At 39.7% G+C, this 21,200-nt stretch overlaps 1 protein-coding gene across 3 annotated transcripts in view; it reads right to left on the bottom strand.

The window, feature by feature from the left end:
* The window catches only part of LOC102217435 (pre-B-cell leukemia transcription factor 1), a 79,335-nt gene that overhangs the window by 10,321 nt on the left and 47,814 nt on the right, over nt 1-21,200 (bottom strand). Inside the window, exons 3-7 of one of the 3 annotated variants that reach the window (XM_023339443.1) lie at nt 13,744-13,988; nt 11,561-11,751; nt 8,263-8,398; nt 4,731-4,890; nt 1,318-1,430 (exon numbers count right to left, since the gene is read on the bottom strand). In XM_023339443.1, the coding sequence (XP_023195211.1) occupies nt 1,318-1,430; nt 4,731-4,890; nt 8,263-8,398; nt 11,561-11,751; nt 13,744-13,988 (845 nt within the window). The remainder of the gene's footprint in view (nt 1-1,317; nt 1,431-4,730; nt 4,891-8,262; nt 8,399-11,560; nt 11,752-13,743; nt 13,989-21,200) is intronic. The other 2 variants (XM_023339445.1, XM_023339446.1) reach the window with 2 other exon arrangements.

Genomic DNA, 21,200 nt, shown 5'->3' with positions numbered 1-21,200 from the left:
TGTTTAGAGGGAAGTAACTGTTTTCTACTATATGTGAAGAGCTCTTAGGTTGTATTTTTCATGCTGATGGAATATTACATCAGTTGTTCAGAGTCTCTAAGCAGCAAAAGCTCACAACAGACACGAATGACATTGCCAAAAATACTAAAAGTCACACAGAGTAAAGACAGGAAAGTAGGAGCATATCGAACCTGATATCGTTATCGCAATATTTACCAATATTATCGCCATTGCAATATTTTCATAAAATCGTGCAGTCCTATAGGCCAGGGACACAGGAAACATGTGGAAGAAGGTTCTCTGGGAAAATGAGGTCAAGATTGAAAGTGAACTAGAACAGATGAAAATTAACACCACACATGATCCTGAAAACACCATCCACATGGTGAGACACGGTAGTGGAAGCATTATGTTGTTGGGGATTCCATCAGCAGGTCAAAGTTGATGAGAGGATGGACGGAGCTGGATACGAAGGCTGCAAAAGACCAGAAACTGGGCTGGAGCGCCACCTAGCAGCAGGACGGAGCATTTACAGCTACACACCAGCAGATTGAGAGAGAGGTGGTTCTGTAAGGTTTCAGCTCAGGGGACGATCAACACAAATGCACTTCACACTTTACAGATTTTTATTTGTAACAATAATTAAACTTAGAATCTTTTTACCTTCCAATAAAATACATTGAAGTTTGTGATGAAATAGAAAATACTTCTAAAAGGTCCAAGTTAATAATGTGAAAATATTCTGAACATCTAGACCCTTTGGTACGTGATTTAGTTATTATTTCTGTGACAGAAAAAACATGGCTTCATAGTATTTTGACAATAGGTTTTCCCGACTACATGAGGTTTTTATTAGCTTTTACTTTATTTCTTCATTTTATATATAACATTGTTCGAATGTTTGTATTTTGTGTTGTATGTTTTATGGGACCACGGATGGAAAGTAGCTTTCTGCTATACCCGGTATAACATTAAACGTTCATTAATATGCACTGTAACATTAAAGTAAAATCAATCAATCAAATAAAGAATATGTAATGACCAACACAACAACTACAGGTCACTATCAATAGTTCTTTGAACATTCTTCAGTTCAAAGAACATTTCAAACATGTTTTATTCATCTTCCACCTTAACCCAAAAGCAAACCCTAATAATCTAATCATTTATTCACAGCTTGGAGTGAATATATTTCATAGATTTAGTGGGGGATAACTGCATTATATGTCATAACTACAGGCAGAAGACCAGTAAGGTCATGTATGTTCTAATGAAAGCAGTGGAGGAGCCTATCTCCTGTCCAGCACCGGGCCCTACCTGCGACTGCACGTTGGCTCCCACCTGAGCCCCCTGGTACGAGTCCCCATTGAGAGACTGCACGCTCATGAACAAGTCCCCGGAGTTTGACATGTTAAAAGAGCCAGCAGAACCTGGAAGAAGAGAGGGAGCAGTGGAATCACAGAGAGCCAGCAGGAGAAGCAAGACGAGCCATTCAGGCAGCATGCACAGGTTAGTGAGCAGCAGCAGCAGCAGCAGCTGGCTGAGATCAGAGCAGCTGAGCCAGGAGAAATATCCACAGGGACAGAGTCCAGGCTTTAACATTACACACAGACGGAGCAGGCTGTTTGTTAGGCAAACAGGAAATAGAACAGGAAAATGCTCTCTTCAGCTGTGATTATCACTGATTCACTGACAGAGTCTTCTATCACCACAAACAAACACTTTTTTAAAACATTTGACCCATAGAATATGAGTGAAAGCAGGCTTCTGTCACTTATATAGAAAAGCTCCCTGTTTATGCTAGGCCGAGCTAGAAAGCCACTTTTCATTCGTCATAAAGTACAACAGAAAACATCTTCAGAAAAGCTTTACAAAAATGAAGTCCAGTATTTCTTTTTTAATACCATTTTAAAAATAATCACATTCTGTCATATCCAGAAAAATATTACCATTGCTATGTTCCAACTTAGCAACGCTAATGCACCAAAGCAAAACCAGGAATAAGTTGCCAGAGCAGAAATGGAGAATAAACATAAAAACTACTAACTTCTGAGGAAATTGTATTTTTTGTATTTTTTTATATAAACTGTGTAGTTGAAGTCATAAAAAACCCTACCATGCTTTAAATAGCAATGTCGGCAGTTTTAAAATGGCAAACGTTGCTTGAATTTGGCTTATTTCCAGAGTAAATCTGAGCCTGTCTATGGACAGTCTTCTGAAACTTTGACATCTGTTTTCTCACTCATCTCGTTTGATGAGCGCCAACATTCAAATGGCCACATCTTCTTTATATATATGTATTTCAACATGATTAGAAAGTCTCTACACTTTCAGAATCTGTAACTCAAAACGCTCCCATTGAAAATTGTTCCTGGTGTTGCCATGGTCAGTCACATTTGTTTTGTCTTGTGTGAACTAAAAGTGGCTTCCTGGACATATGAAGAAGTGGACAATCATTTTTCACTTGTGTCTATGATTAGAGAGGAAGGTGAAATGATGTTGATAAGAACCCAATCTGGTGATACTCCATAGGAAACATGGAAGCACCTCTCAGTCCCAGGTTGGGTCATGGTGCCCAAATTTTTATTTTCTTATCTGTTGTATGATTGAGTACAGTCATATACATTTGTATGGTCCCCCAATAAAGACGTGTTAAAAACCTGAAAACAAATTCATCTTTTATTGCAGTAGTATAATTCAGCAATGAAAAGTGTTTAGGTAATTTAGGCAAATTTAAACAGTGGGGGAAAAAAATCCCATGTTGAGAATTCATTGATTTGACCAATATTACTGGTATCATTATTGATACAGTCATTACACTCATACAGTTCCTTTAAAGTAAATGTAACAGAGCCATTCTTAAAATAGATGCTGTAGTTTTTGATGAGGGAATCAGCTTCTCCAACTTCTATTTAGCAAACTATGACTTTTTATTCATAGTATGACTAAATCAGCCATTAGCCACTTACATTAGGTTCTTACATGGGGGCTAATGTATATTCCAGATGGAAAGCAAAGTAAAAAAAAATACCTCACTGTTAGAAAACTGCATCTTGTTTTCACCAAATCTCCATAGCAACCATTACGATATTGTCCACACACCGACTAGATGTTTAGTGTTGATGCAAGAAAAAAAAAAATTCTGTTCTACCATGACAAATACTAACATGTGGCGTTTGCTGGGATATAAACTGGAGCCGTGTGTTTTCGATGAGAGTATGATCTGGGTTTTGAGCAACACACACTCCAAGTTCGTTTGGCTGGAGAAAAGGGACGTATAAGTAGCTTGTCCCCACTGTGACGCACGATGGAGAATCTGTTATGCTGTGGGTTAGTCTCTTTCCAAGGTCCTGGGAGCTTTGTATGAGTGCATGGAATCATGAGCTCTTTGAAATACTCATGGATTTTGACTTTGTTGAAATGCAGCTGTGAGTCACAAAAACTCATTTCAAGGGCCATCTTTGAAAATGGCCCTTGGGGCCACACTTTGGACACCCCAGATCTACTGAAGTTATGCAAAGACATCCAAAGGTCCCGTCCTTTACACTCCAAAATCTTTTAGGAGTAAACCTAGAGTTGTCATTTTGATTTTTGTATGAATGTATTAAACAGCCGAGGTTCCAAGAATAGTGGTAAATGTGATTTTATTAAAGGGACAGTTTTATGTAAAATCAACTGTTTTGAGCTTTGCATCATGCTATTAATTACATTATACCTGGAGTGTTGCCAAGATTCTTTAATGCATGTTTGAGAAATCGTTTAGTCTCCATGGCAACCATTCACCTGTATAAATTGCCTGGTGGAGACGCAGCTCCTCCTCAAAGCTGCAGTTTCTGAAATTCCACCTCAAAGAGCAGCCCTCCCCCAAAACTCTCCACTCAGCTCCTTCAGACTAGCCAGCAAGGATTCGTGCAAACACCTGGTGGAACTACTGAGTTCATTGTAGAAGCTACTTCTCAGTGAAACACTGGTAAAACATTGGTTAAGGGTTAACAGCAATGTTATGATGACTTCCTGAAGGCGGAGCTTCAGAAAGAACAGGAGCTTCTTAAAGAGACAGAAGCCCAATTTTAAGGAGTTAAATTATGAAGTCAGATTTCTTTTAAGTCATATTTAAGCCTTTTTATAACAACTGGAGGTAACATAATTACCTAACAATGTCCTTTTAAAAACAAATATTTCTTAACAGAACGAATGACTGCACTTCAGTATAAGGTGAGTTTGTGCTACTGCAATAAAAGGTAAAATCATTTTTAAGGGTTGCTAAACATTATTACCAGGGGTGCCGACACATTTGTCCACATATCAGAGTTTTTGGTAATTGGTACTACCAGAGATATCTTTTGACTGCCATTAGAAATCATTTAACACAGTGATGAGGGCACACAGGATTAATTGAGAGGAAGTAGAAAGGACAGTAAGGAAATGGAGACTGCATGAGAGCTCAGCTTGATCAAACTCTAACAGCTCTTTTCCACATTTCTCAGAGCCATACTAAGCAAATGTATGCACTAATAATACTTGCTGAGTATAAACATTGAGTCTATTTATGGAAATAACAGTGCATAATTATGTGATGGGCATAATTTATGTAGAATAGCAGCCTATTTAGTCCTTTACAAAGGAGTGTTACAGCATCAGCACTAATAAAAGCCTTAAATGTGTTACACTGATGGACAGAGAGGAAGTATATGTCTAACCCCAGCAGAGCCAGGGACTTCCTGTCTCACCTGCAGAGTTTGGAGTGGAGGGTGAATTTGCTTGGCTTCCATGTGAGGATGCATTAGCCGCATTCACGGCAGTTCTTGCAGCATACATGTTGGCTTCTTCTTGGAACTTACCAATGTTTTTCTTGTATCTGATTCTTTTATTCCCAAACCAGTTGGAAACCTGAGCAGACAGGAACGAGAAAAAAAAAGAAAAGAAAGTTTACTTCTCCAGATATGTAGCCACACAGAGCCTCTTTAAAGAATAGTGTTTAGCTTGAATGGCCTTTAATGGCATGTGGAACACTGCAGAGAGCCACTGTCAGGAGTGCGGGCTGCAGAGACTGGTGCTGTGAATCTGCATTAGTGCCAGAATGGAATGATTGCCAATAACAGTCTCATTATGTCACCATGACTGCAGCTATCATCAGAAGTCACGCAAGCACCAATCAGTCAACTTCCGCTAACACCCATTACGGCTAATGGACTCCCAGATGAAGCCAGGGGGGTAATCCCAGCCCTAATGATAAACAACATTAAAATGAAAACCAAATCAATCCTCCAAAGTTTCTAATAGACAGAGTAGGTAAACATTCTCCTTTGTTATAGCCAAGAAACTGAAACTCCACAAATCACCGAGCTACCGAGCAGCTTCCACCGTCGAGCCCAGCTGCATCCTTAGATCATTTGGTAGAAATTAATGAAAGCAACTGAGAAAACAATCCATTCCCACATGATGGATTCACAACACAAACTGCTGTTTACCTTGGCGTTGTCATTGTTTTCCTTATTATCAATTCTCACAGGATTGAAACAAGTGGAGATGCTGAAGTGCAGAGATGAAACAAACAACAACACAAAAAAACATGAACAGGATTTTTAAATACTTCACAATTGTGTAATGCCACAAACTTTTCAGATGTCTTTAGTCATGTGATGAGTTCCTATAACAGTTACAGTAGGTCAACATGGGACTGGATTCATACAAGTATTAAATATTCACTATTTAAGCTCAGGTTTCTGTCTTAGATTAATCAGCTTTAGAAAAAGCTAATGCTGCCTTGCATAGCTAGTGGCTATTTATGTGGAATTTTAGTTGGAATTGTGCAGTCATGACTGGATCTGAAGAATGGAGCAGCTACTTTAGCTCCTAATAAAAGACTCATCCTAAATCCCATGTGATTCTCTCAACCAGACGTTGGACTGTGGAGCTGTAATGTTTCTAGGATTCCTGCAGGTGATCTTGTAACTACTATCACATCCTCATAGTGCAAGAAAGAATCAGTTATTGCTTCATTCAAGAAGAAGTTCAGTCACAATGCCTTGTGAAGGTATTCGTCTCCCTTCAACATTTTCATGTTAATTCATGTTCCAATCAAACATGCCAACATATTTTATTTAAGGATGCCAAATATATCAACACAAATAAATATTAGATGATAGTCATTTTTTAAAACATAATCAAACTGGAGCAATATTAGCAACCAATATTTGTTTCCATCTTGTTGCGGTTTGTTTCAGAAGGGGGACGGGAGACGTTTGGTCATGTGACAAGGATGGACAAGGATGCTAATGAAGCAAAGGATTGTGGGATTGTAACTGAAACAGAGAAGCAGTGGTGAAGTCAGTGTGTATATATACCTGTATATATACTGTATATACAGTACAGACCAAAAGTTTGGACACACCTTTTAATTCAATGAGTTTCCTTTATTTTCATGACTATTGACATTGTAGATTCACACTGAAGGCATCAAAACTATGAATAACACATGTGGAAATATGCACTAAACAAAAAAGTGTAAAACAACTGAAAATAGCCCTTATATTCTAGTTTCTTCAAAGTAGCAACCTTTTGCTGTGATTACTGCTTTGCACACACTCTGCATTTTCTTGATGAGCTTCAAGAGGTCGTCACCTGATATGGTTTTCACTTCATAGGTCAACCTGCCCTGTCAGGTTAATAAGTGGGATTTCTTGCCTTATAAATAGTCATGAAAATAAAGAAAACCCATTGAATTAGAAGGTGTGTCCAAACTTTTGGTCTGTACTGTATATATATATATATGTATATACACTGCCTGGCCAAAAAAAAGTATATACCTGTATATATATGTATATATATATATATATATATATATATATATATATATATATATATATATATATATATATATATATATATATATATATATATATATATATATATATATATATATATATATACTAAACTTGGAAACTAAAACAAGTTTTATTTTGTTGTTTTTATTATTTTAAAGTATTGCACAATGAGTCACTTTTAAACATGTTATATTCATATTTATTGTGTGTTTATGTCAAATTTTCTGTTTGGCAAGAAAGTTGACTTGGTATAAATAAAAGTTTACTGATTTAAGTTTGAAAATATTGTTTTCTTTTATTTGTACATCACAGTTAGGTGAGACAAAACATGATAAAGTGTAGGGATGTGATATTTTAGCAAGGTGTGATTTTGGCTGTAACTCCATTGTTAGCACCTCTCTCTAGATGAGGGTGGTTCAGATTCCCAATCTCTGAGTTATAGTGCACTGAGCAATTAGTTCCAAGATGTTGTGGTGTGTTTTTTTGACTGTTGTGGTTTAAAATTACTGATTTTCCGGCATCTTTTTCAAAAAGTTGCAGTCAACGCTGCACATTTTTACAATTTACATTTATAAAATGTTGAAATTGCTGCACATCGCATTCCCAAAAAAACAAACACAGAATTTCAAGATAGTAATATTTAAATAATATTTAATATTTAAAGTGGAAGCAACATTTTCAAGGACCTTCTGGATATTTCAGTTTCAGTTATCAGCTTGAATGGCCTTTAATGCACAGAAAGTGCTAAAGAAGAATTAATCATTCAAGTTAACAAGAACTGTTTACACAGTAAACAGCAAATGTTACAGATTCTATTGAAATGGTTTTAATAAAAAATTACTAATGTTACCTTAATGTTTAGCATCAGACATGTTTTCATCTTGCAGGTTCTGCTTTCAAGAGATGACGTGGCACAGGAAGTTAAATTAGAATGGTACGAAGGGGATTGGTCAAAATTCCTGTGAGTTGCAGTGATTGGTCATAAAAGAAGGAATTTCAGAAAATATTAAGATGATTGGTCAGGATGCAGGAAAGTAGCAATGACCAGTGAAAATTTTACAAAAAATGATGAGTGGATTTGTATTAATATTTGCAATCTCAACTTTCTGCAGGGACTGACTAAGGATAAAACTTCAATCTAAAACTCATGAGGGCATTTTGATATGTAGTTTGCGTTTCTACTACAGCAAGCATGTCATACCTCAGAATGAGCTTATACAGGTTTTTTAAAAACTGTAAAAATGATGATAAGGCATATTTACACCATATCTGTTTTAATGAATAGAACAGCTAGAAGAACAGAAGAGCCATCTGTATCCATAACAGCCTGTGAACCTTGTATTAGGTCAGTGGTCCGGACGCTGACAGCATCTTCAGTTAAAACGGTCCTTGTCCCACAGCGGGGGGGTGAGGGGTGACACTGATCTGCTCGTACCTGGGCCACTGTGATGGCACACTTCTTAGCCAGCTCCTCTTTGGCCTCCTCGCTGGGGTAGGGGTTGCTGAGGTGTGAGTAGAAATACTCGTTCAGGATCTCCGTCGCCTGCTTGTTGAAGTTTCGTCTTTTCCGCCTGCAAGGAGAGCAACAGGTCGGTCTCAGCGCGTTGGACAGCACCAGTGTGAACTCTGATCTGACCCACCAAGTTCAGATCCGCAGCATTCCCTCACACTGAGCATCCACGTAGTGACAGTGGAGAGGAAAAACTCTCCTTTAACACGTCTGACTGTTAGTCGCGTTGTTTGGAAACACTCATTTCCGCACAACTATCTCGATGTCCCACCAAACCATTTCAATCAGTCTGACACTTTAACCTTGATTCTGTTGCCATACTGACGGCTTCACATCAGGAACTTAATTCAATAAGTGAGACAGATTACATAGATTAATTCCACTCAAAATGATGCATACAAGCCTTCACTTTTGGTAATTATGATGATTTTCTGCTTCCAGCTAATGAAAACATGATATTTAAAATTACAGTACTACATCAGACCAATAATAAACATTTTTAATACAGAAATTTGTCTACATATTTAAAGGTTGTCATTTTCAAAAGGAGCCTCATCATACTTTAGCGGTGAAGCGATCGCAGGTTTTTTTGGGCTGATTATCATTCTTTGAAAACTCTGACCTACCAGTTCCAATTTTTTTTGTCTGAAAAGTCACTAAATACAGACACTAAATTACTAAGTTACAAACAGTGGGTTGCCTATTGTTTACCACGCATGTGCAGATCTGACCTGGGGAGGGTGGCTGATTTTCAGACCTTTGCAGAGATAAGATTGGTTTCACATGTGTCAGCCAATCACCAATCTCCAAAAATAAATTAGACTGGGGCAGACTTATCGGCTGACTGCTTTAGTTTATCATACAGAAAAGAAGGGATGGGTAATATGGACTTAAAATTTTATCAAGATATTTTGTGGTTCATTTTATAATTTATTGTGTTAAGAAAAAAAGTTTTAAAAAAATTCTAAATATTTACTACAGTCTTTTTAGAAGAAATATATCAAACATTGTTCTAAAAATAAAGCACATGCGTCTCTCTGCCCCAGATTTATTGAATAATATATTTATACCAATAAATAAAGCACAATAATTGGATTCAATAATATATATTTAAGCATAAACATTCAGATTGCAACTTGCCTGTTTTAACTGCTACTGTTTTCAGGTTAAAATCAAAACTCTTTCAGAATCAGATCGTCAGATCAGATTTCAGGATTTTGCTGCTACATTTCATAGGCTCTTCTTTAAATAAGATTTTTTATGGAAAGCTGAGGTATAATTGATAATAATACCTCAGTAAATGAAACCCAGCTTTGTTGGAAGCATGTTGGAAGCAGGACTCCAGGAAGTCACGCTGTTTGACAGCAGAGACGCAGGCTGGACTGATCCGACATGAACACTAACATATTTATCTGCCAGCACACCTTTAAGCAGACGGAGCGGAGCGGAGCTTTAGAGCTGGCTGACCCCTCCATCTTCTGCACCTATCAGGTCACGTCTGCCGGCGCCACATCCCACCATGGCTTTACATAAGCTGAAAGGGAACTCTTCAAAACCTCTTTGCATGTGCCGGGTGGCTGAGGAGATTTGTGCTAAAACCTGTGTCCCCCGCTCCAACAGCTCGCAAGAAAAATATGTAAATGTGCACAGCATGGGCTCCAGCAGCCAGTAGATTAATCAGAGGTGCAGAACATGCTAGTGCCTCTCAACCAGTAAAAGCTTTTGCTCTTTTCCCATCCTATTCCCCTCTTTGCTGCTGCTGCGGCGGCGGCACCGTCACGTTCATTTGCAAGAGAATAGATAGGGAAGCTTTATACGGGCGCACAAGCCTCATTTAAATGTTATGCCTCCAACCCTGGCTTTGAGTGGGATTTATCCTTGGAGAAATTTATGCAAATCCAAAACACGCATCAAAGAGAACAAGCGATTACATTAAAACTGGGAAACTGTTAGTGTTGCTGAGCACACGGGGAGCACTTATTGGCCGAGTTTGCAGGGCGTTCTAAACGGCAAACGGCATCCAAACATGCAAACCAGCCGCCTTGTGTGGTAGGCAGCAAAGAAAAACTACGGAACACAACACATAGCTTCGTATGTAAGTTCTTCATAGGCGTATTTGTGCTGTTGTTATGCCGACAGGGTTTCTGCAGGTTTCACCAACTCAAATTTAAGACTCTTTAAGACCATTATGGATATAATGTAAGGCCTGTTTCACAACAGAAATGTATAAAGGAAAGTTCCATATTGTATATCATTGTGGTGCTGCGCTTTGTTGCACAGAATGAGTGTAGCATTGTATGGGTTAGCAACAGAAGTGAGTGAGTGGCAAAGATGAATATCGTCCAGCAGTGATAAATTTACACTTATCCATGACAAACGCAAAAAGCTAGTTGGCTAGAACAGTTAGCAGCTAGTTAGCGGTAGCTTCGACAGTCTCGAGCAATTGAACGCAATGAAGATGTCTGTGTGAGACTCAACCTGTTACCCAACAGAAAATCTAAATTACACAGAATATTAGATTATACATATATTTTTTTCTTTTGTGTTACCTTGCAAGCATATTGCATTCCCTTGCAACAAATTTGCAAATACACTTGGGATTTTATATGCAGTCACAGAAAACTGGTTGAAAATCAATTGTGTTAGTTGTGTGATATCTTCAGGTGGAGATGGGACTGTTCATGAAAACGACCCTTTAGTTACCATTCAGACTAACAGACTAACGGTCAGATGGGAATATTACCCTGAGAAAAAGAAATAGTTTAAATAGCCCAAATAGTTTGAATGTTTTCTTTTTTTCCCTCTTTCCTCCTTTAGTTTCTTATCTTTTTTATATTAAAAATGATAAATTAAAAATTATATTAAAAATTCTGTAATGTTTATGCCTTAGAGTAGAAATGGAAAGCCCATGTTTGAACTGTTTTGCTCTGGCTTCTTACACACAAGTTTGTGTTTGCTTTATCCAAAAGAAAAAGATTTAAAACTTCAGACAACTCACAAATGAGACACTAAAACACAAAGAAAAACCTTATAAAAACCTTATTTTGCAGCAGAAAGATGTTCAATATTCAAGATGTTGCTTGAACTGAATACTACACATAACCTGAATTTCTACTGAATATAAGACATTTTAAGGTCTCAATTTAAGACACATGAATTTAAGGCCTGTGTAGAGCACAGAACAACACAAATGTGCACACAGATAGAAAACACACACACACACCTGGCGTCGAGGAAGCGGGAGCGCAGGATCATGACGGCTTCGCACGTGCTCTGCTTGAGCTGCATCTGGATGGAGCTGAACTTGCGGTGGATGATGCTCACCATGCGCTCGATCTCTTTGGGTGAAATGGGCCGCGTGCGCGACTGCTCCCGCAGCAGGTTCATGACGTGGGTGGTGAACTCGTTACAGGCCTGTGGAGAAGGCAGCAGTGGTCAGTCAGAGAGCAGCCAGCCTCCGCCCTCTCACACACAGCTGCAGATGGAGAGAACCTCAATTTATCAACAAGGCTCTGCCACATCTGTTGCGCAGAGAAGTGCAGCCTGTATATATGAGGTGGAGGGTTCCCAAAGTCCCCGGATGGGAGATAAGCACTTATATGTTTCATATTTAACAGAAATTGTGATTGGGAGGAACCGGTGACAGCTGCTCGCTCTCAGACACACACTTTAACGGCGCGGCTAACCCTGGGAGTCAGCGTTTGGTTGGGTCTCCAGTGGGACGCCGGGCGTGAATGTGTTGCGATATTTCACTCTCACTGTCTCCTCTTCTTTCTTTCTGCTTCTCATCCTCATCCCTCCCTGGATTTAGCCATGTCAGGCTCTGTCTGTGTCTGTCTATCTGCGCCAAAAGCGACGCTGTTGTTGCGGATGCGGCGGATGTAAAGGCGACGAGAGGAATGCACACAGCGACACAACGCGCTGCATATGATGGACTAATCTGGGATGGGAGGCATCAGAAGTGAATTCCTCCCTGACAGCTGATGTACTGTACATTAAAGAAAACACAGTGAGTGTGTGAGGCTTGTCACTTTATTCCACAAAGAATAAACGAATAGAAAAGAGCGATTCAATTCATATCAGCGCTGAACTGATTTAGATTCTTTCTGATGTTTCAGGCTTAGAACCCAAAAATATCCTGCTGACTTCATGATGGTTTGAACCGACTAGATAGATTAGAAAATGGCCTGAAAGATCCATGAACAGTTTGACCTTCTTTCATATTTTCACATATACAGATGTAGATGGGTTTTTATTGAGATGTCAAATTATTGTAGATTTCTGAAGTTAGTAGAAAATGATAGATGGTTTTCAAAATGTTTTACAAATATGAAGCTGAAAAGTGGTGTGTGCATCTGTTGTAAAGTCCTTTTAATCAGATTCAGAGAATCTGATTATTTTCAGAAGTTTGAACTGAAAGGAAATTTTAAAAATGTGTTTTAAAATCAAAATCTGAAAAGTGTGGCATGTTGTTTCATTCAGCTTCATTCTGATTAAATGAGACATCACAGTTCTGACTGCAGACACTCTGAAAAACAATCGTATTACATTTTTTACACTTGAGGAAGTGGCACAGATCAGAGGATTTTTGGGTTAAAAAAGATCAAAAACATTACAAAAATCTAATGTGGGTGGTATTTTAATGCTGTGTGAAGGATTGTCAGTAAGATTCATCCTACCATATCCAACTTCCTCATCTATGTTGCGGAAAAGAATCCCCAAAGCATGATGTGAATGCTGTGAGGAACACAACTTTTAGTTTTCCACCAAGCAGATCTTTTTGCATTTGACCCCAAAAATTGCATTTAGGTCCCATCTTCCTATAGAACCTTCCTTCACCTGTTTACTGAATCCTCCACATGGTATTTTGACAAACTTTTATATTTTGTTCTTCAATAATAACTTACTTCTTGACATTTTACCAAATCCTCTGTTGTTTTTATCAATAATGCGGTCAGTTTGGGCCATTCCTCCTCAACTTTCTTTCAGGAAGTCAGCACAACATGGCTCTTCTATTAACCCTTTAACAACGTTTTTACCAACGTTGCACTGAGATGTAGCTTATATACTGAGCTCAGCTAACGTGCTGTTCCACCAGGTGTTTGCTAATTGCTGATGGCTAGTTTGAAGGGGTTAAGTAGGGGAGTTCTGTGAAGCTCAAAAATTTGTAAACTACAGCTTCGGCGCTAGGTCCAACTATAAGTTTTGCACAGCTGACAGATTGCCATGGGAGATTAAAGGATTTCCCAAACATGCATGAATTTGAATTTATTGTTTTTTGTTGTTTTTGATGAGGGAGTAACATTACAACATGATGTAAAGCTAAAAAAACGTTGCTTTTAAACAATACTGCCCTTTAACATCTACGTATAACAAGACGTGCAGCTGGTTCTGCTGGTTCCTCACCTGTTCATACTTCTCCAGCTCTGTGTGGTAGATCTGTCTGATCTGGGTCAGCTTGGCCCTGTAGTCCGAGTGCTCGGCTGAGTTATCGGCCCCCACCCCTCCCGAGGCGGCGGCCGCTGCTGCCGCCGCTGCCGAGCCCCCGCCTTTCTCCGGCCCTGACACGCCCTCCGCCAGCAGCATGTTGTCCAGGCGCATGAGCTGGGGGTCCGGAGGCTCCTCCTCCTGGGCGCCGCGGATGCTGAGCACTGTGGTGACAAGAGGAGGTCAGAGGTCAATCTTAAAAGGTCACACCTGCGGCTGGGGTGATGCAGTTACAAGCTGTCAGTGACGTAGAACTGCTGCACGCCTGACACACAAGCATGGGTTTACCATCCAGGGAAAGGTAATCTCAAGCAGAGGGAGAAGGAAGTAGCTCCAGTATAAACTGAGTCCTTCATCACTAGGTAAGTAATAGGCCTGACATGACACCTAATTTTGCTGGATGATAAATTGTCATAGACGTTATCGCGATCAACAATGTTATTGTTGCTTTGAGACCATTTTTGAATAATATAAAGGAAATAGCATAGGAATGCTAGGACACATTCTCAAAGATCAATAAACTTTAAATTCCAATGAACATAAACACTGGAACTAGAACACATTTTAAATATGCAAAATAAATAAAGAAAACAGCAAAACAAATGAATTATATTAAAAGTGTAAATTCAAAATTGTCATTACAAAAAGGGCCAGTTGAGACAAAAGCACCAGCCGGAAGACTTTTATCATCCAGTTGTTGGTAGAAAGAAAGAAAAGAAAACAACAATAAATCATACAAATGGAAATTATTGAGATTGTTTTAACATATCACGTGATTAACTGACTTATTGCAACGGGTCTAGTAAATAATGGATGGAGAACACTCTCCACTCTTCCTAACGTTAAGACAATGAAATGATTGGTCAACTATGGAGAGTGAAGAGTGCCAAATTACAATAACTTCTTCCGAGTTTGTTATGACTCTGGGTCAGTATTTTCACTACAAATGTATAAATGACTTTACAAAAATGTACATAATATGAAATATGAATATTTGTTGTCATTTGGCAGTGTTCACTCTCCATATAGGGATTTCTTTGGAATCCTGAACTAAACTTCTGTAGTCTATGAATGTACTAAACTACATAAAGACAAAATTAAAACAATCATTTCAGTTTGTGTAAACAACACTTTTGGCTACAAATATACTGAGAATTAGGCTTTAGAAAAAGTTGTTTTTTTACCAAGAGATGAATTAGAAAGATGAGCCGAAGATAAATGGGACAATAACAAAATAATCCAGGATGATTTAGTATTTTGGGATCCATTCTCCATCAACATTCCCTTTTAATTGTCTTCTGTGTCATCATGTCAGCTCTGGTAGAAGCTGTTTGTCTAAAGGGATTGTAACGATTCCTGCACATGAGCCGACCCGTTTAGAGTAAAACACGACGTGACAGGGGATCGCTAGCATATTTCATATTAAGCAGCATGATCTGATGTGATGTAGTGAAGCAAGGAGTGTGTGTGTGTGTGTGTTCAGTTTGGGAAGTCAGATGGGTAAATAAATGGCTATCCACTAGAGGTCTCTCTTGCCATGTCGGACGTTTAAATCCCACCTTCCATTTTCTGAGGTGAAATCGATGCCTGGCTCAGACATCCTGAAGCCGTCCATTTCAATAAGAGGCTCCTCTAAAGCGTTCCGCTCGGCAACGGGGCCGCCGGTTCCTAACGCATCCCAGCATCAACCCAGAGTAGGACTTTTTCGTGGGGAACACTTTATTAATTCAGAGAAAATGGGAGAGCTTGGTGTGATTACCGGGTTGGCTACCTGAGACGGTTTGGGGGATATCTTCAGAATGAGAACAAGGCCTACTGTACTGGGGTGGGGGGGCGGAAAATAACCCCTTTTCACCCCACCCCTTTTCTGCCAGGGCAAGCAGAAGAGGTCAGCGGCTCAGCAGGGGGTAGATTGGGAGAAGGAGGAGAGCTGGAAGAGGAGGAGGATGAAGGACAGAGGTGGGGAGCCGGGGGTCTGTTGGGATATCAGAGTGTAAAAACATACTGTCTCATTATCCAGACTCCGTCACCTCACCAGTAATCTATCCAGGCTCAGAGGGGGAAAAACTCAGGCACCTTCTCAGCCCCGTTGTGACTCGATCAGACCCGCTCCGTCAGAAACTCTAAACCTGCCTGTCTGCTTCGGTTAACATCCGTCAGCCCCCCCCCCCCCCCCCCCCCCCCCCCGCTCCTGACTGCTCACAAGCACAGGGGCCACCATCTCCTAAAGTTACCGCCTCATAAACACCCGTGTGAAGTGGCTGTTAAAACCAGGGAACGAAGGAAAACAAGCTGCTGTCAGCCAATCCGTCCAGCAGGAAAACAACGGCGTGGATGTGAAGACCAACAGCTTTTCTACACTGGCCACCAGATCCAGTTTAGCAATCCCCACTGCTGGTATATTCATATATTTGTTGAAACATTACAATGCAAACAGGTTTTTCAACAAAGGTAGGCATTTTGAATCCAACAAAACCTGAAGGAACTCCAAGATTATCTCCATGTTGGTCTCCAGCAGGGTTCCTTCCTACGCTTTCTGAAAATGTCTGGAGAAAAACAGAGCACATGGATTTCTATTTGTTTGATGTGTTTTCATTAAATCAATCGTTTCTTCCTTTTAACATGTTCACTTTTAGTATTTTTAGTTTTTAATCACTAACCGACTGAATGAACATGTCAAAAATGGACCACTACACAACCGCTTTAAATTTACACTAGGTTGAACCACACCAGCGGTGAACCAATTAGAGTTTTCTGGCCGATTTCTGATCTTTAAAAAGACTGATGAGGTGGTTAACCTGTGCAGACGTGACCTGGTGTGTGGTCTGTCAGTCAGCTCTCTCTAACGCCAAAGCAACATGGGACAATAGCTGATTTTCAGACCTTTGCAGAGGTACATAAGATCAGTTTCTCATGTAAGAATCAGTCAATTGCCAATCATCCAAATTCAAGAAAATTGGGGCAGGTAAATCGAGGTATCCTTATTTAATCCTCCCACACTCTTAAGAGACAGGTCATTTGGAGCCCATGAGCTTTTAACTCTTTGCATGGTGCAACATTTAGAAAAATGTTTTGTGTGTGGTTCTGTGAACTGAAGGTCTGACAGGACATCCTTCACGCTGGTGCTGTGTGAGCATCATTTGCCGCACTCCTCCTGAGTGTTGTCACATTAAGATCACAGGGATATAAAAATGACTACATTCAAGATTTTTAACTGTTCAAAGTTCCCAAACTTGGTTTTGGACAATTTGCACTCAGTCAAAAATACTCCATTATTTACTGAAGCAGTCAGAAAAGTTTCAGCATTATGCGGCCTTGTTGTTTCCAGAATCCACAGATCATAAGACCGGACTTTTCTTCAAGCAGTTTCAGGCTTTGTAATCAAATGCCCAGAATGCTAAAAAAAGTGTACAAATATATTAATCTAGAAAAGTATGGAATGTTATAATAAAATAAGTGTAGGAACCTTGATCTAAGCAAACCTACTTAACCGTTTCATCTGATTTAAAAATAAAAATAATCTTTTTTTTTGTTAATATTAGATCTCATCAATGGAAAATTAACCTGATTCTGTCTGTGGACAACGAGTGGATGAATCTTTACTTAGAAAATCATGTAAAATACTTGCCATGGTATGATCAAGGCAGTAGGGTTGCTAATACAAAGATTATCTTTAAATAAAGACTAACCTCAGGGTATGAAACGCAGGAAGAACATTTAAAGACTAATATAGTTGAAAATTCAAGGCTTGACTTTTCTTTCCAACACACTCATAAACTATTTAGGCTGTGGAATGAAAAGCGAATGCAAAAATCCTCAGTGTCCACAAAAGCAATTCTCTTCATGCCTGCCAAGTTTCCTGCTTAACATTCGCCGAGTGTTTATTTGACTTGGCTTGAAGCTCCTCCACATCAGTCTTCCAGGAGCGCCTGTTGCAGAGAAGGTCATTTCTTAGGAGACGTCTTGGAAGGGAGACAGAGAGAAACTATCCAGCACTGTTTTTTCCCCCTCCCTGGCTAAATAAGAAAAGGTCATGGAAAAAACGGGAAACAAACGACTGGATTCAGCAGCGCCGCTTACTCCATCTGGTGCATTATGCTCGAATTAAGCACATGACGAGCTCTTAAATTGACAATGAGCGCAAACTCTGATGCCATCCCCAGACTTGGCTTGTTGACATGTGTATCTTAGCCTTGCTAATCAGCCTCACATCAGACGCAGGCAGGCCCAGATCCCGGCGCCGCTCTCGCTGCTGATCCAGCTGTCTTGGAGAGCATCTGTCAGGAGGGACCCAGGAAGGAACAATGCATTACGCCATGTTGGCTGTGTACTGTCATCCCTCATTGACAGCACATTGTCACACTTACACAGCGTCCTCAGAGCTGGGAACAAGCTAAGTAGTTGCCTGCCTAGAACATCAGCTCTTCCCACCAGCTCTCTCTCAGAGAGGGCTGACTTTAGATTTATGAGTTCATTTCTAATTGAACATAGAAAAAAAGTGGCTTTGTTTTTTTTTTTCTTCCAAACCACAGGCTGAACAGTGCTCAGAACTGATGGGAGCAAATGATTTATTTATTCTGTGTGGAAACCAAAGCACATAATTACAACAATGCAAGGATTGCCCTCAAACAAATGAATAGAAGAAGGAGAAAAAAGGGGATAATGTGCCTGCGTAAACTTGGCTTTGCTGTGGGTCGTAATTACACGACTCAGTGAGGGCCACTTTATTGGCTAATGGCGGCCTAATTGATTCATCCTAATGTTTCCGAGCCTTGGGTCTGGGCCGGCGAAGACTGCTGCTCAACTTACTTAGCCACCCGCAGACAAAACAGCAAAGCTTCTCCCAGGGATAAACAATTATCTCAGTGTGGCGGTTTGAGCCCGAACCCCCCACCTCTCCACCTCCTTCTCAGTCAACGAATGCCACTTCCTGAATGGCTTGTAGTCAGCCGATCTACTCCATCCTCCTGTTGTTGACAGGTAATCCTCACAGGGACGCACCGCTTTGCTTTATTTCATACGTTTATACAAAACACAAACCGCAGGAGTTCGGCGGCGGTTGTGGTCATTGACGAATTGACCAATAACGTGGCAAAAAAACGCACAATTGTGGTGGGACGCGGCAAAGGAGGAGGCCGGGTGCTTTCAGTGCTCTGGGTACAGACGAAATGTCAGCAACGGAGAAGGCAGGAAAATATAAACCGGAATGGGAGAACGTGACATTTGCTTAACCTCGCAACATCTGGCCTTTTCCCCAAATCAAATCGATCTTTAATAAAAGCTCGGGGCAATTGGCTTTTGGAGAGGTGGATATTTAACCATCTCAACCACCATCGTTTATCTGGGAATATTTATTTCATTTCCACACAGCTGAAGGATGGGTGGGTAAGGATGTGGGAGGGGGGCTTTTGCTCTGCTAGGGTAAGCTTGGAATATCACGCTTGTGGATGATTTACATCCCTATTTGGGTGGAGAGAAGGCTGCTTAAATCCCACCACCTTCATTGCTTGTTTTCAGTGAGCACACATGTAAGATTCTTTGCTCCCTATATATTAGTCATTCCAGAAGATTGGCTTGTGGCTTCATATGAAGATGGGTGTGGGTATTAAAATATTAATCCGAGCAAATACACATCAGTTGAAGCAGGACCGTTTTTGCAGGTTTTACCAACTCAAACTTAAGACATTTTTAAGATCATGAATAAAATTTAAGATCTATATCTCAAAGAAATGTACAAACTTCATCCAGCCAACTGGCGGTAAAATTGCATGAAAAACTCTAGCTAGATAGCTAGCTAACAAGGGTATGTTAGAAGTGAGTTATCGTTTGAGTTACAGAACGCGACAAAGATGTTTGTGTGCGACTCAATCTTCTGCCTGACAGAAAAGTCATGCGAAAAACAAACGATGCATGGAAAATCTCAGATTAAATAGTTATGTCAAGGCAAAATTTAGGATCTGTGATTAACATGTTAAAGGTCAACTTACTTTTAGGAATTTAAGACATTTTTAGCCCTTAATTTTAGGTACATGAATGTTCCAACAGTATGATGGGAATAATTGACACCAATAATTTCCATTAGCGAGAAAAATAGAGCAGACAGATGGCATCCAAAACAGGTTTAGTGGCCCACTAAAAATGTGAGAAAAAGAAAACAGAGGAAAAAAACAAACAAATGATCAACCTGATGCATTTGTTGGTGACATGGGCTTGATAAGAGAAGATGGAGCATCTTTTCTGTTGTTAGCAGGTTTAGTTTGTCCTGCTAGCTAGTCAATTTAATTATCAAAATTGACAGCTTGGTAATTGTTATTTAGAGACAATCTAGAATCTTGAATCTGTTCATCATGAACTCAACTTTAGTACTGAATCAACATTGTGCTGTGATATGAAGGAATGACTGACTCCATATCAGTTTAATCATATTATAGAGCAGAGTTTTTATAGCAACTTAAAATCTGTAATTTTTTTTTGACATGTTGATTTGCTGTTTTCTTTGTATGATAGATTTTGTTACCAGTTTCATTCACCTCAAAGTGTAAATGTAATAGATTGTGGCATTTTTGTGGACCAGCTAGAAACGACTCCCATTCAAAGCTCCTTCACTAAGCAGGAATCTGGGCCCCTTGATTTTTTTTCTTTTGACAAAAAAAAAAAAAAAAAATCAACTCTTGGAGAAAATTCCATGGCAAAAGAAAAGAGGGGTTAGAGAATTGGGTGTTCTTCAGGAAGGACACAAATCCATTACAGATTGTCACATCATGCTGCCATACACATCAGCAGTTGATAAATATGAAAAAACATTCAAATTGACAGCAAATGGAAGAAAGATCCAGGTCTAAAAATACATTTCTTAGTCAGTGACAATATTTGGGGTTTGTATCAAAGCTTGACAGGAGGATTAAGATTCCTTCCAGGACACAGCTCGCATATTCAGAAATGTTTTCTTTATTTTTTTATGGCATAACAATATCAGACTGGCACAGTTACGGACCACCATGCTCCACAGTCCAGATAGCTTCCCCTATCAGATTAACAGAGGCAAATGGCAGCTTGTCAAAAACCATTACCATATGTAATCCCCTTCTAGATTTGCAAGGCATGTTGACAAGGAGCGTTGGCATGGAAGCCTGTCACAATGATGGGCTGATTGGGAGAAAACCTGATGTTTAATTAATGACGTTAGGGCTACTCTGTCACAGTTTGAGAGATGGACTATAATACATTAAGACCTCGGACTCAGAAAGGAGCAGACCCATCAGTTCTGCACCCGCATACTGGAATGTAATATTAATTAAATTAAATTAAATACTTTATGAGTAGCAGAACAGGGACAATCGGACACTTGAAGGCAGTTAGGAGACATCAAATTTAGA

Source organism: Xiphophorus maculatus, chromosome 9 (genome assembly GCF_002775205.1).
Source record: "Xiphophorus maculatus strain JP 163 A chromosome 9, X_maculatus-5.0-male, whole genome shotgun sequence".
In the NCBI taxonomy this organism is placed as follows: domain Eukaryota; kingdom Metazoa; phylum Chordata; class Actinopteri; order Cyprinodontiformes; family Poeciliidae; genus Xiphophorus; species Xiphophorus maculatus.
The sequence above is the reverse complement of the archived record's forward strand: the minus strand, read 5'-3'. Positions and strand labels throughout refer to the sequence as shown.